General features: G+C 47.2%; 1 protein-coding gene across 2 annotated transcripts in view; it reads right to left on the reverse strand.

The window, feature by feature from the left end:
* The window catches only part of LIMK2 (LIM domain kinase 2), a 30,484-nt gene extending 14,650 nt beyond the window's left edge, over window positions 1-15,834 (reverse strand). Inside the window, exons 1-3 of one of the 2 annotated variants that reach the window (XM_057373800.1) lie at window positions 15,768-15,834; window positions 13,145-13,244; window positions 786-921 (exon numbers count right to left, since the gene is read on the reverse strand). In XM_057373800.1, the coding sequence (XP_057229783.1) occupies window positions 786-921; window positions 13,145-13,244; window positions 15,768-15,783 (252 nt within the window). In that variant the 5' untranslated portion in view covers window positions 15,784-15,834. Of the gene's footprint in view, window positions 1-785; window positions 922-5,847; window positions 6,244-13,144; window positions 13,245-15,767 lie in introns of those variants that run through there. The other variant, XM_057373801.1, reaches the window with a different exon arrangement.
* Between the last annotated feature and the right edge of the window lie 137 nt (window positions 15,835-15,971).

The following is a 15,971-nucleotide window of genomic DNA, read 5'->3' on the forward strand; positions in this document are numbered from 1 at the left end:
AATTGGCCTGTTTTTCTATTTTCCTTATGAGAACTTCATTTAGTGACAATATTTAGCAAAGAGTTGCAGGCAATGAGAAATTGTCTGCACATTTCTCAGTACTTCCTTTTGAGTTAACAATCATACTACTGAGTACYATCCTGMTTTYTATTTATTTAGAAAAATAATGGTTATGTTTCATTCTTGGCAGTTTTATAGTTTAAATATTTGCAAGGTTGTGGCAGGAGGGGAAAATTTAGGTGAGCTCCATATTGTGCAGGCAGAGTTCAGTGCTTCAAAGCAGTTGGGGCTAACACTGTTTCAAGAACACATCAGGCTGAAAAAGCACTCTGGCCACAACCCAGGTGGGACTTGGATGCAGCCTTCCCCACAGCCAGAACCTGCTGCTTATCCTGAGCTGAGAGGTTTGACTCCTCTCAGCAGTGGAAAATCATCCCATGGAGACACTGAGGTACTGTGCTACAGAAACAGAACAGATGTCCTCTGAATCATGTTTCTACCTTTCAGGCCTGTACTTTTCAGCACCTTATTTTCTTTKTTCATATGCTTCAGATCCTCATATCTCCCTCCTTTAACAGCTACCCCCATTCAAAATTAATGTTTACCTAGAAGATGCACACAAACGTTTCTTCATTTCTAATCTTTGATGAGAGATTAGAGTAACAAGGAGACTATTACCCTTAATTTATCTGGTTATCTGAATACCTAAGAAAACTCCCAGCTAAGTTTGAGGAGTTGGAGGCAGGCACGTCCTACCCCAGGCAGGAGTCCTTCAGAGTCCTTACCATCACAGGTCCAGTCATCAGCAGAGAGCAGCCATGGCAAGATTCCCCAAACTTCCCCCAGTAGTCTTTGTGACAGTACAGCTTCCCATCTTTCTCGTAGTACCAGTTAGTGAGGGGATCCTGGCATTCAGAGCACCTKGAAGGAAACAAAGGTACATAGTTCCAGTTGGCAACAAGTCACAAATCAGTGGTCCTTTCCTGCGTGGAGAACACAGACATTCAGCAGCAGCTCACCACAAGATAGGTCTGCCAGTTCGGGATATACTAAATCCTTCCACTTCCCAATGCTCTTTGAACTGAAAATTAGCASCAAACCCAAGGTTTGTAAGGAGAGGTGGAATCCAGTACAAAGAAAAAGGTGCTTCCAAAGTTTAAAACAAATCCCACACGTTGAAACACAATAGGTTTATAAATACTGCTTGTAAATTTTGCTCCTCAGCTTTCTCCCTCTTTCTGGATGTTTCCAGCTGCAGAGATGCCCAGCACAGACAGCTCAGCTCCATTTCTCCTTAGTGTTTCTACAGCATCTTGTGTAGGGCACCTGCCTCCTCAGCCAGTTTAGGAAGCTGGACAGAGAAGAAGGATCCATTTCCCTTTGAAATGCAAAGCCAGTTTTGCCTTTCTAGAAAGCTTTTCTATTGTTCTGTAAGCAGACCTCTCCCAAAAGGTAAACTGCAGCACTCTGCATTTGAGGGAGAGTTTTCAAAGCAGTTCATCCCCTGAGCCCCATAGAGTTACTGCATCCACCAATTAACTGTGATGAAAATCCACCTCTCCCTACCAATTGCTGTCCCTTCTGCTGATGACTGTGCATGAGAAAATAACCACAAGCAACCAACCAAAAAAAAAAACCCCTAAACAAAACTAAATCTCTGATTTCATGAGGAGAATCCCCTAATCCTTCACTTATCTTTCAGCCTYTATTTCAACAAGCAACCATTATTACTCCTGTATCTACATCTTTTTAAGAAACAAACCTCCCCGCTCCTCTGTTGCTCCTCCCTGACCTCCAATAAATTAAAGGAAAAAGATGCAGCARTTCTACTGCAAATACTTTTTTAGCAAATCACAAGCAAAACCCAGATCTTCAAGCGTGCTGAATACAAAATAATCCTGCCTCAGCAAGATGCACTGGGCAAGGGASTTTAACTTCAGCAGCATGGAGGTGTGATTTACTGGAGAGATAAGGCACAGACAGCAGTTGCATCACTAAAGATGATTCCATTAGCCCTGGGCAGCACGTTCTCAGACTTTAAAAGGAAGGTAAGTCTGGCACTGGCCGTTTCTGTGTGCAGAATCCAAAGCAGGTTACTCACCAATAATTGGCTCAAAGAAACACCTTGAGGATCAATGCCATCATCAGTGCAGCGTTTTCCCAAATGTGGGAAGAAGAGTTYCTTCTGCCCCTTACCCCAACCCCTGTCTCAGTTACACACTGGGGAGGAACCACTGCAGTGGGGTGGGGGTTTAGGAGGGTGTCCCTCTGGACAGCAGCTCTCCCTCAGCACCCAGTGTGTGGAGTCTGCTGCTGGCACTGGAGGAGCACTTTTTACATCCTCGCAGGGCTAAGATGAGAGCTACAGTTGACTTCACCTCTCACAAGCTTCCTGAAAGATTATTTGTGCCAAAGAAATCCTTGTAAACTCCACCAGCTTGTAATGAGCATGATGATATATGAAGCTGGTCATGCTCCAATAMAGGGAGTTATTTGCTCCATCTCAAGAGACTGCAAAGCAACAAGGTAAAGCTGCTTGTAAGCAGTCTCCAGCTTTAGGGAAAAACACCTCAAGGAGTATTCAGTGCTGTACCCGCCCCTCATGAAGAATGCTAYTAAAAATGTATTTGGCTTTTATAGTGTTTGTTCTCCCAGCTGAGGAGCATCAAATCCTGTCCCCGCTCCAAGTGATGGGAAAGAACTCCAGCACGTGCAACTGGCCCTGCCAATTTYGTGTGAGGCAGAGGGAGCAGTAATTTAGGATTGCTGTACATGGTACATCCATCACTGCAGCCCCAGCCTGGGGGCACTGTCATGGTTACACCCTGCTCGTGGTATGCAAGAGACCCAGAGGGCATCCAAGTGCATTCTGCCTTCAACCACCGGCCTTTGGCTTCCATTTGCAGTAAAYACCCCGTGCTGAATGAGCAAGTAGGTGAGTGGGAGGGAGAAAAGAGCAAGTGGAGACTAACAGCAAAGATTTCTATCATTTTGTGGCAGGAACATCTGGCTCAGCACGGGCAAATCGGATCCCTCAGACTTATCCAACTCTTCCATGCATGCCTGTACCAGTGTGAGTGCTCCAGGAGTGATTACATCTTCAAACACGGAGCTGTGACCAGACCTGCACTTGGGATGCAGACAGCAATGCTGGAGACTGCTTCATCAAGACCAGGACTTGACTTTCTGTCTATGTTCTCTCCAAGCAGGTGGGTTACTTTTTAGTTTTTAAGTACACCACCTTTCCCTCCTCACCCCTCTTCAATTTCACCTTCATCCACTTCCTTTTTCTCCCAAAGTACATCTAAAATTTCTGCMAAAGCAACACAATTCTGTTTAGGTGGGCTCCACGGGATTATGTGCATTTGTCTTCCCTTTACCCTTCCTCTAATACTTCACAGTTTGATTCAACCTTATAGCACTTGGTTTAGTTTGCTCCCATCCGGAAATAAGTACTGGTATCTAATTTGGAACACACCCATAGCAAAATGAAGGTAAGGAGGTGGAGCCAGCAGCAGTCAGTTCTCTGCTATGTAATTAAACAAATCTGGGCAGGACAAGTTTGCAGCTTAAGGCTCAGAACCCCACCCTGGGCAATGAGGCAACAGGAACAGAGCAGGCAGCCCTGGAGAGGCTGCGAATGGGTCTAACTGGCTGCTTTGTGCATCAGTGCCAGCAACAGGACATGGCTGCAGCCCATGCTGCCAARCAGCACCTTTGTTACTTATCCTGCATTCTGTAACCTTGAAAAGGCTTTAGATCTGACAGTTGTGGGAGACTGGCTGACAGCACACAGGTATGGCTTCAATGCCTTTGCCCAAAYGATAAAAGCATCACATGATTGTTCCACAAGGCTCTCATTGAAGAAATATGCCAGAATTTTATCACAGAAGATACAAGAGTTACCATTTCTTCCTCTCCCGCCTCACTGGAGCTCTGCCATTGCACCAAGGTTCACATCAGCTGAGASAGGAATGCAATTACTGCTACAAGTAATAGGCAAGCTAACTTTTGTCAGTCACCACAACCAAAAGAAAGGACTATGACATGCTCCTCTATCTTTTATGGATTAGAATCACTAATCTTCTAGATTATTTGCTATTCTTACCAGAGAGTAGCAAACCATGGTAATCAAGTTTCATGGAGGACTGGTAACAGCCATACCTGACACGTTTGCTCTTGCTGGCCAGCCACCATTTTCAGAGCTGCAGAACCCTGCTCTGATTATCCAGACCAGACATTATGGTTCTTCACTTGCCAGCTTTGGCTATACAGAATAAAGGAATCTGCCTCCCACAGCCATCCTCCAGGAACCACAGGCAGCTTTTGGGTGCAGCATTCTGCCCTGATGCTCTGCAGCACAGCAAGTGCAGAAAGAGCTCACAAATCACTGCTCCATGGACTGCTGGTTTTGAGGGGGCTGCTAGGAGGATCAGGTCACAACAGGTAACCAGCCTGGTTTCAGTTGATGTGGCATCTCTTTTACAGCTAAATGAAAACCAATACCTTCATGGAAGCAAAGACTTCCCTGGCACTGAAGCGACGGATCCCTTTGAGAAGGGCTCATTAACAAAATGCCCCCCTCACACACAGTGTCAGGCTGGATCAGTTAACGCTGGACAGGCTCAGGAGAGCCGTGGTTCCAATTCTGCAGGCAGGGCGGGGAGAGGACACTCATGCAGACAGAGAGTGCAGAATAAAGCATCAGCCCAGCCCGCAGCTGACCCAAAGGCTTACTCACCAGGGCTYAGCAGCAGTGTGTGCACTGGCTACGTAAGAGACACAGACAAGGAAGAACAGACATTAGAAAACAGACCACTAGAAAGACAGAGTGCTTAGGCTCTGACTGTGCAAAACCATTTCCACACACTCAGGAGAAGGTGTACCTACGGCTTAGCATAATACCCTCCAAATATTACAAATAATGATCGTCTGCTCACTTTCCCTCTTCTGAAAGCAGTTGCTATTTTACAAAGCTGCCTGAAGAAGCTCAGCAACTGTGCAGCAGTATTTACTCCTATMATAGACTGTATCATAGACCAAAAGGCTCCTTACCCCCAAATCAGTACAAAAGTGTTTGCAGAACAGCATCAATAACAAGTAAATCCAAGCTGAGGGGATAGGAGGGAGACAATGAAAGTGCAAGCTGTGCCTTTCCTCATCCATCCACCGAATCAGCACATCGGTGTCAATCACCAGCCTGGCTGTGTTCAGCCCCACTGCCTTTTCTCACTGTGGAGATGCAATGCAACCAAAGTATTATTCTGGAACTATCGCCTTTGTYGATTCTCATTTGTTCAATTGGACCAAAAACGAGTAAAAGCTGAATTAACTAAAATATCACAGAAGAATCCTTCCCATGTAAGGGAAGCATGCTRCTCATCCCTAGTTACCTTCAAAGTACCTGATTTCTTTTCTCAAACAGGATTATGTGCTGCCTCGCTGCAGATTACATCACCTTCCTGAACTCCCACAGCAGCACCTCCCCTCACCCAGGCACAAGGAGCTTTGGAAGAGAAGCAGCAGCAGGCACAGTAATCTCATTCCTCTGCTGGGGAGCCAAGCACAGGGGCACAGGGTACAGAGGCACATGGAGTGCTCTCTGGAAGGGAGCCTGCCTGCCTGGGCACACACTGGAGCTGCTCCCTSGAACGGGGAGCTGGGAGGGGACTGGCACTAAGGATCTTCCCTGTCACCTCCTCAAAGCAATAGGGGATCCCAGGTTGAGCCTGGCTGTTCCCGGCACACGAGCACCTCATTCTTCCGGCCTCACACACTGCTTAGGACTTAATTTCAGGGGGGAACCACACTTTGGAGGCCCCACTGYTAATCCTGTGCAAGACTTACCGAAAGGGATCCTTGGGAGCGAAGTAAGCTGGGGCAGACAAGTAACTTCCCATCTTCAACACTGGATAAACCGGATCAGCCACAAACTCGTCCAACTGCCTCTGAACAGCTCTGTTCTGCCAACATGGCAGCAGCCAGTGCTCATTTACTCTTGCGCTGATTCAGATACTTCATCTCCCTTTGAAGCTGCCCAAGGAATGCCAGGTCTCTCGGCTGCTCATTCCTTTTCAGATTTTTCCTGGCTCCCATTGCAGTACCCATCTTCTCCCGTGCTCAGCAGCAGCAGCAGCACCTCGGGAAGGACAGAATCCCTGCTACCCGGGCTAGTTGGACATGCTGCTGCAGTAGTTGTGCGAGCTCTGCTGCCTGCTAACTATTGGCAAGTTTTCCCTTCTCTGGTTCCACCCAAGGGTGGGAGGGGAGGAGGAGCCATGGCAGGCGGACAGCAGCGGCTCCTGAGCCTCAACAGGCTCTGCTCCTTCACAGGGGAGGAGCTCGGACCCAAAGAGGGGCTGCGCATTTGGTGCTGAAAGAGAGCACCTTCGGCCAAAGAATACAAGCACACACACGTGAAACTTGTCTTTGCAGCAGCCGCACGTTCTAACGGAGAAGTCAAGGACGGCAATGAGCCACCTCTCTAAATATATCAAATTAACTATATACATTCCTAAACCTCCACGGTGAGTGGGGTTATAATGCTTTCTCAGCACCTACAATCCATTCACCCTGCTGCAGGAGGGAATTATTTCATAGTGTGCTTAATCCAAGGCAAAATTGCTTTCTATCCAATTCTGTTTTAAGAGATCATTACAATCCTTTAACTGAATCATTATCTCCTGAATGGAAGCTGAGAGGTATAAATCAGTACGGAGTACTCTCTCCTGCTCACAGCACATGCAATTGTATCACTGTGCTTGTCTGAAGCCAAGCATGATCGCTAGTGACCTAATCGGCTAAAGCTGCTCGCAAGACACTCAAAAATGCAACAAACATATGCTGCTGCACCGAGCCCGCCCATTTTTGTACAGTCAGCAAAGCCTGGCATGCCTGAACACAGCCTGAAAACCATGCTCTGTTCCAGAGGCAAGAGCACTCAAATGTGCTTTTCCTGGAGATGCTCGTCCCAGCTGGCACACTGTTCCAGGGACGCTTGGGGCTGGAACAAGGCASTCTTGGCTGCAGATTTGACAGCTGCTGCTGCTCGCTGTTGAAGTAAGCAGAAAGCCAGGCAGCTTTTTGGGTTGTTGGGTTTTTAAAATTAATTTTTTTTAAAAAAGGTAACTTTTAATAAACAGCCACCTTTCTGAAGGGGGGAAAAAAAAAAAAAAATCTCTATTTTCCCCATTCAGTGCAGTTTGTAAGCCGGGCTGTAAAAGTGCAGTGAAGCCTAGTGCTGCAGAGCCCGATGTGCTTGTCAGTTCCAGCACGGCTCTAATTCCTTCTGACATTTCACACAGCTCTACTGGAAGCAGCAACACGGTGAGTCTGTGTCTAGGAATGCGCTCTGGTCTCCCACATTCTCTGTAAGCTGGGTGCTGAAAAGGGCCGAGCTCACAATGCAGCGCTTCCCTGGCGATCAGCACCTCCCCAGCACACACACACACCTCCAGCGCTGCCCCAGCCCCTCCCGCTCCAGCACCTACACACAAAAGCCTTTCCCCGCAATTCTGCTGCCATTCTGCCCCTCCGAGGGGCATTCCACGTGACCTCATAAATCCCAACTCTTCAGACAAAACCTTTGAAGATTTGATCCACAGATGTGATAAGCAGCCAGCTAGTCTGTGAATGAAGCCAGCAGATAAAGCCTAACTTCAAAGTAATAAAAACCACCCAGACAGCTAAGCAACTRGGAAAGGATTTTGTTTAAGACTTCCTTAAAGCCAAAGGACACATAGTCAAATGTCTATTTAAACACAGGARACATCAAAATGATTTTACTTTTGCAGCAAGACCCTGTAAGCAGCTGCCAGTAAGTTACTTTTGGCTACACAGAAATCTCTTGTTACTTCTTGCTTTTTCTATTGTCTCGATGACCTATTTGAGAACACAATGTCTCTGATAAAAGGGCCCTGGAAAAGGTGTTAATGTGTTCATACATTTTAGATCTGAATTCCTGCCAGAATGACTGTACTTCAAAAATGCTGATAAACAGGTGTGTGTGTGGGGGGGGACCTGTTGTAATTTTACTGATACCATCTCTGAGAGCCAAAATGCATCGGTGCAAATTTCTTCTTCAAGCGAAGTCAGACATCAGCATCTTCTCTCTTGCAAATGCTGACAACCTTTCCACTACAAACAGGTWGTCATAATGGGGGGAGCTTTTTTCCTCATTATGGTTCAAATTGTGCAGTAACTTTTGCCAGAAAGATTATAACTAACAATTGAAAAGGAACGCATGAAAAACGTTGACAACGACTTATGTGATACTTATCACCGAGTCKCAGCCATTATAGACTTATCCCCACAGAAATGCATCACACAGCTATTGTGCTATTGCAGTGATTAATACCTTGAGCTGGGTCTGGGCAGCCTTTGACAATCTCTTTGCCACACATGTCGTGCTGCTCAGTAGCAGATCTGCAGACAGATGTATTGCTCAGCACATCCGCCAGCCCTAAGATACACAAATTTATCCTGGCACAGACAGGCACTTCGATATGTGTGGGACTGAGGGAAGAGGAATCTGCTTGATGCCTGGCGAGTTTGCAGCAAGCCTTTCTTTCAGCATGGGTGCAGCTTGGAGGCATTCCAAATAGTTCAGTACAAACCCAACACCTCATTGCATTTGCAAGGCACTTAACGTGTAACACGTGCTTTGCTGCTGTTGAAAGACAGAGTCAGCTCCTGAAACCAATACAGTCAGCTCCTGAAACCAACACCGTTTGGATCTGCACGTACCTCCCASAGCTCTTGCACACGGATCTTGAGGAAACTAAAACCAACAGTGAAGTGAAGTGCCGCCACTTTTAAGCAGCAGCACAACTTCAAAACAACACAATTCTCGGTACCTCAGAGCACCAAACACATTAGGAAAAGAATTTTTATCCTCATTCCACTCCTCTGATGGCTGCAGCCCTCCTGAATGTGTGCGGGCTGAGAAGCAAACCAAAGAAATTCAACCTGCTGAACTTTCCCAGGTTATATATGGTTTGGGAAGCAGTGACTTCTGCTCTGTAAATGCAGCACAGATGGCAGCAAGACTGGCACTTTCACCACTGCATCCTCACCCCTCCTCAACGTGCTGCTTTGGGCTGTGAAGACTGTGAACTCCTCAGGAAAGGATCCTGCCTCACTCCTGTGAAAACCTACCACATTCTGGGCTGTGTGAGTAATTYTAATTACCTTGATATAATAATGCTCGATAACAGTGCCCTAAAGGACAAGCCGCCAAATCAACCAAAAGAAAGTTTGGACTGGAATGTCCCACTCCTCCTTAAACACAAAAGGTGGTCATTGATGGCCTGTAGCTGATAGATTCCCCTGAGGAATGCGGCCACCTGCRAAGTGCTTCATTGTTCCTTTGATTTGTAAACTTGTGAACAGTCACAGTGATCTGTGTGCCAACAGGCAACTATTTCTCCCTGAATCTGATAGTGAGCTCCTGAATTTCAGTGCTGAAGGAAACACCACTAAAGGGACATTCCCAGGAGTCTGGAGGATTACTGAAGAGTTCTCACCTCTGAGGCCCCTATTATTAACTTTCTGTGACTGCCAGAAACTGGAGAAGACAGGRAAGAAGAGATTTTTGTCTTCCCAGCTTTTGCCTTAATTCAGCTGCCTTTTATTACTGCTGATCTTTCCCCTGCTCTCAAGCTCAGCTGCTGTGGGTATAAAYCTGCCTTGTGCTCACAGGTGAAAAGCTACAGGAAAATTCAAAGCACCAAACATCCCCACAATTTAAATTCCCCCAAATAGACATCTTTGCTTACATCTTTATTTGTTCACATTTGTGCTTCAAATCTTGTTCATCCGCTTGTCTATTGGGGAGGGAGCTATTTTTGGAAAATGAAGGCCTGTGCCAAAGAGTTTGAAACAGAAGTGATCAAAAGTCTAGAAAATACAGTCTGGAGAAAARGCTAAGTCCAGGGTTTCTGCCATGTGGGAGGGACTGATGGGAGACACAATCTGCTTTCTGACAGGGGAAGGTTATGTGGATAACAGAAGCAGGGGAAAAGCTTGCTTTTCATGAACATGATTAGAAGAAATGGATTAAAATTGATTTAAATTGGAACATGGGATTCCAGAAGATAGCAGACAGAAGGTTCTAACCGTGAGGATAATGAAGTGCAAGTAGACAGTGTGGGAGACCAGAACCCTACAGTCACTGGARATTGTTGGTGACCATTCCCAAGCCTACAGGTTTGGGTATAAACTAAATGGTGTATTTTAAATCTGTAACTGTAAAATCACCAGTAACCCATCACCTTCTGCTTTTGAAGATATACTGTGAACATTTTTTCTGACTTTGACTTTTGGTTGGGATTTCTGCAGCAACCCAACGTTGCTTCGCTACTGAAATTAGATTTATTTTATAGACCACRGTACTAGACATGCTCTGTTATTTCATGGTTAGGAAGGAACCGTGCCTCAGCTGTCTTCCTTCCTAAAAAGTGCTTAAGTACCCTGCTACAGTAGGAATTCCTACCACCATTTCCAATTATTTTCTTTACATGTATCCATTTTCTACCTGGATGTAATCTACAGGCTTGATCTGAATTTGTGGTTTTCAAATAATCAAAACTGGAATTTTAACAAATACCATGTCCTTAAGACAAAGCCATACAGCTGTGTCTGGTTCTTCTCATTCCATCCCACTCCAAATCAAAAATGCACTATCCCTACAAAAAGTGGGATTGTCTTTAATTTCCTTTGTCATTAACTGAAGAAAAATAAAAACAACACAAACCACCAAAAATAAACACTGGTAATAATACTTTATTCAAAAATATAATTGAAGGCATTATCTTCTATTTTGCAATATGGAAAAAAAGGTGGACTGAAAACAATAAAACCAGCAAGCTCTTGGTCAAAAAAAGCTCTTCCAATAATCCCCTGAGGTAAAAGTGATCCAGACCTAGAAAAGAGGCACCTTGTCACTTCTGTCTTTCCCTTTCTTGGTAAAATGTTTGAAGTTCTGTGCAATGCAATTTCCAAATCCAGTCAAACTGTGCAAAGCAGTGACCTTTGAAAGTGTGTGCTGTCTCGACAGAACTCAGGGGCACAAAAGTACATTCAGAGTTAATTCACAACAGACACGGTGACAGAAACATCTAAGAAACTTCTTCAGCCAGATCCAACCCATCAATTCAAGCCTAAGGACCAGCTGGCCARAGAAGGGTTTAAAATATCCAAGATATACAAACAGGGATTTGCTCTTCCCTCAAGCCGCAGCAGAGAAAACGCAGGTTACAGAGACAAAGCTCCTGTAYATGCAGCCTGAGGAAGGAGGGAAGTGACAAAAACTCAAATCCTCAGAGACGCTCATGTACGTCAGCTCCTGCCAGCGCCAAGCCTGACCAAGAATAAACAGAGCTAACGAGGCTGGAGCAGTGCCAATCAGCATTAGAGAAATTATGTGCCAGGCCAGGGAGTCAGCTAATCCACAGGAAGACTGTAAAAAACACTCCACAAGAGCTGCCGGAACTCACAGCTACCAACTGCCAAAGCCTCCTACCCTTGGAGGCTTTTTAAAGTTTGGCTTTGGGATATCAGGCACAAGACTGCTGCTCAGCATGGTTTAGGGACAGCAGAAGAAAAGGAGGAACACAGTGCGAACTGGAAACTTGTTTTCATGTCCAGTCCTACCCTGGAACTAGGAAAAAGGGAAGGACAGCTTCCTTTACTGCAGGTTCCAACTGTTCACTGAGCATGGCAGCCTCAGTGGGTGCTGGAGCTCACCAAAAGCACAGAGCACAAGAAGGGCATCAGCAAATGCAACAAGTTATTAACAGCTCAAAGAAAAGTCGGTGTCCTCACTGTATAAAACAAACCAGCCCAGATCCAACAAACAAACCTCCATTATACAATATAATCTGTAATATCAAATTCTCTGTAAAGTGTCCCAAAGGCAGGATTTGCTTCCAGCTCAGCTGTTCCTCACCTCAACAGCCCCARTAGCAAGAAGCACCAAGGCATTTGCAAATCAAGACCCTCAAGAGAAATACATTCAATGGCAAGAGAGACGGACTTGCCAACATACAGCTTTGGTTTTGGCTACAGGCACATCTAGGGAAGCTCAACAACAGGATACTTCAGGGAGAAAGAAAACCAGGATTAAGAAAAGCTGCTTCAGTGCAGCTAAACATGAACACTAAAACCAACAGAAATAAAAAATATTGGGATTTGTCATGCTATCAAACTTAAATTGTAATTATTAATGTGTCATTGCAACAGCATTTTCCAAGTCAACTGAGCCTGCACTGCTTTGGCAGCATGAGCTGCTGCTTTCTTTTTGTAAAATGTACCAGTAACCACAATCCTCACTTCAACAAAGTTGGGGTATTTTGWTGAGGCTTTTTTTGTTCTTTAAACAAGGGCAATAGATGCTTATTTTGGCACAAAAACATTCCTCCAAAGCCACACTTTGGCTTCCTTTCCCCCCATTTTCTTTGACAGAATCCAAAGCATTAGYATCTCCATATTCAAGCCAACACAGAAGCCAGCAGAAGCTGCAGGTACTCAACTCCTCCAGAAATATAGGCCCCTTCAGAAATGTGATTGTGGAGCATGAAAACTGGACTGAGTATTCATGGGACACCAACAAGAGGCATTATGCCTTCCACCAGGAGAAAGCATGGCACACATCCTTTATTGCCCTTGCTCACAGCAACATCATCCAAGAGATTTCATAAGTTTGTCTGTCTTAAGAGTCCAAAAAGGAGAGAAAGCAAAAGGCAAGATCTCTCTCCCTTYCCTCCTCTCTATCAGCACCCTGATAACACCCTTGCACCTACCACATATGGAAAAAGCACCAGGCTGTGCAAATTGCCTGGCACTGCTTTGGAATGCTGCAGAAGGCAAACATGCAATCCATGGCTTCTGCCACCAGCAGTAAATCAGAGCTTTTATTTGCWCTTTATCTGTATCCCGTTTGCGTCAGCGCAGCCACGCTCTGCCAGGCAGTGTCAGCTGCTGTTGGGACTGGACGTGGTCCCCAAGGTACGGCCACAAACAAGAGTTTGGAACAGGTCAGGCACAGAGATCACCACAGGAATTCCTGGTTCACGTGGGGACTTCACCACCACGTCCCAACGTGGAGCAGCACAAGGAGGGTTCAACAGGCTAAAGCTTTACCTACCTGAAACAGGARATGTGCCAGGCTTCATTGACAGTCTTGTGGAGGCGCTGCCCAGCAGCAATGCTGTCCCCGCATCCCAGACATCTCCAGACTTCTTCACCTGCATGCAGCAACAACGKGACAAACAGCAACCAGTTTACACCAGAGCAAACAMAGATTGTTACATTCTTCATAAAGARCAGCCTTAAATTARGTGACTGACAGGAAAGCTGTCCCACATGGAAGGCTACAGGCTGTCTGTAACCCCAGACTGGGAGTTCCCAAATCAAACTCTGACATCTTATATATATTTTTTTTTCTCCAGATATGACATCTGCTCCTTCACRTTGCAGAAGAAAGAAATAGGACTTTTCACATAAAACAGCTCAGTTACAKCTCTGCCAGAGCAGAGATTTCAGGAAGGTAACACTGGTCTAGTACAATTCCCACAGAAAACCATGCTAGGCCAGGAAGCCACACTGCTGCTTCCCCCACACCACTGACTCAGCACATAGCGTTTGCTCTCATTTGTATAATTAACTGGATTTCCCAGAACTGAAAGAAAGGAAAGGCAAACTKTATTCAGTAGAGAACAACTAGACTACCAGGAAGGAATTACACTCTTGAATGAATATTCCCATAGAGACTGTACAGCCAACACCAGACTACTGTCAGACTTAGGGAGAGCGAGTGATGCTACTGGCTTACTGCCCTTTCAGAAAATACTTATAATAGTYATAATAGAGCTATAACAGTTTCTGCTAGAACTGCCAGAAAGCCCCAGAGAGAGCTGGTTACTTAGATGCAAGCAAGCTAGGAAAACAGAATGAAAGCTTGTGCACAAAGAACATTTGGCACACAGATAAACGCTGTCCAAAATCCCAAGGGCAGTGCAGGCATATTAAAGAGTCAAGAATCTTAGTTCAGCACAGGATGGCACAAGGAATAGGTCACAGACCTRAGCAGATCTCAAACCTGTTTCTTCMTGCTACCAACAGTTTGCATGCAATAAAGTTGCATAAGGAAAGAGGTGCACTTAGAGAATGAAAACCACAAACCACGGGCTTCCATTTTCCAAAGAATGTTACAACTTGGTAGGCTGCTTAGGCAAGTTGATACCACAGTTAAGTTCCTTTAAGTTACACATAACAGAAGCCATCAGCTTTCTGTGCACTTTTACCCCACTGTCAACGACAGTGTTTAAAATTAACCAMGGTGAAGATCTGGCACTTTTTACATGAACTGCTATTTCAGGAAAAAAACCACTTGTTGCTCAGCCACAAGCACCTCTGTCACCAGCAGAGCAGCCGTACCCAGAAAGGTCTCCATACAACCTGTAGGGCTCAAAGGCTTCCTTCAGTGGTGCAAATTGCTGCTTCAGTCCCAAAGTGCATCAGCTCCACCCCTGGAGCACCTGCCTCTGTGCCCTCCTGCTAATCCAGAGAATCCCATCTGAACTCAGACCTGCACWGCAGAGTAAGGGTTGGGAGAACCTCGGAAAAACCTGACACTACCTGTGTTGTTCTATAAAGCAAATGGTTTTTCAGTGCTCCAAATGGGCTTGGGAATAAAAGTGAAAGCCACGTGTGCCTGTGTCTSGGTGCTCAGGCAGCCAATGCTCTCCTCTGCAAGAAGGGCAAGCCCTGGAAGTCAGCTGAAYTTATGGAATAGCTGCAGGCCAAAAACACTGCAAACCAAACATTCTGCACTTCCATCCCCTCCCATTCATTGTCACCAGCACAAGACACACGTGTCAAAATGGTCTGTGGATCCTATTAAAGACATTTAAAGACTAACGACTATGCCACAGCTAACTAAAAGCAACATATTCCTTGCCAACCATCGTACAGAACTTGACCCATCAGCTTGTCAACTCCACGAAGCAGTCACCTACTCTCAGTTGTAGTGCTACACCAGTTTWAGTGTCCCCAGGAAGGCTGATAAGCCCACGAACAGAAACGAACAGTCCTAAATCCGACTGGAATTGTTTCGGTATCCAGGAGAAACGACGGAAATGAACAAAACAGAGCAGGAAACAGTGCGAAGGGAAGGCAAGCGGACATAACCCATTTAACAGGTCTGTCGAATCCCCSAGGATGGGAGGAATGTGTCAGAGGCGGCCAGCGAGGAGCAGCCACGGTGGCCCCCGGCGGGCACCGGCCGAACCTCGGGGGCACCGCGGGACCTCGAGCACGACAGCGGGGCCGGGGTGAGTGGGAGCGGCGGGCCCCGCGGGCAGCCTGCGCTGCGGGACCCCGTGCCGGCCGCGGCCCCTCGGTGCGGGACGATCCGCATCTCCCATCGCCGTCCTGCGATCTCGYGGCACCGGGGCCAAGGGGACCCTCGAGAATGCCCCGGGCCGCGCGTGTGGCCTCCAACCGGCGGGGCTACCCGCTGGAGGGAGCCGCGGCCCGGCTGCACACCGCTCCCGGCCATGGACTGACGTCCGGCCGGGGCGTGGGCTCAGAAGGCAGCGGCTCCGTCGAGCCCGGCAGGGGCCGCGCCGCGCCACCGCTGATGCACCGGCGGCCGCTTAACGGGACGGGACGGGACGGGAGCCGCGGCCTCACGTACGCGTGCCCGCCCCAGGGTGGCGGAGGGCGGCCCCTCCCGCCAAGGCGCGGCCCGCCCGGCCCGAGCTCACCTGGCAGCGCCTCCATCCCGCGCCCGCCGCCGCGCCCGCCCGACGCCAGCGGGTCCCGCCGCACCTGGGCCCGCCTCCCGGCACCGCGCCCCGCCCCCGCCGCGCGGGGACCAATCCGCATCGTCCTGCCCGCGCCCCCGCCAATCGCCGCGCTGCCCCCCACGGGCCGTCCCGCCCCTTCCGCGCCGGGAGCCAATGGCAGCG

This window comes from Malurus melanocephalus, unplaced genomic scaffold, assembly GCF_030028575.1.
Source record: "Malurus melanocephalus ecotype Western Australia unplaced genomic scaffold, MMel_1.1 scaffold_208, whole genome shotgun sequence".
Classification (NCBI taxonomy): Eukaryota; Metazoa; Chordata; class Aves; order Passeriformes; family Maluridae; genus Malurus; species Malurus melanocephalus.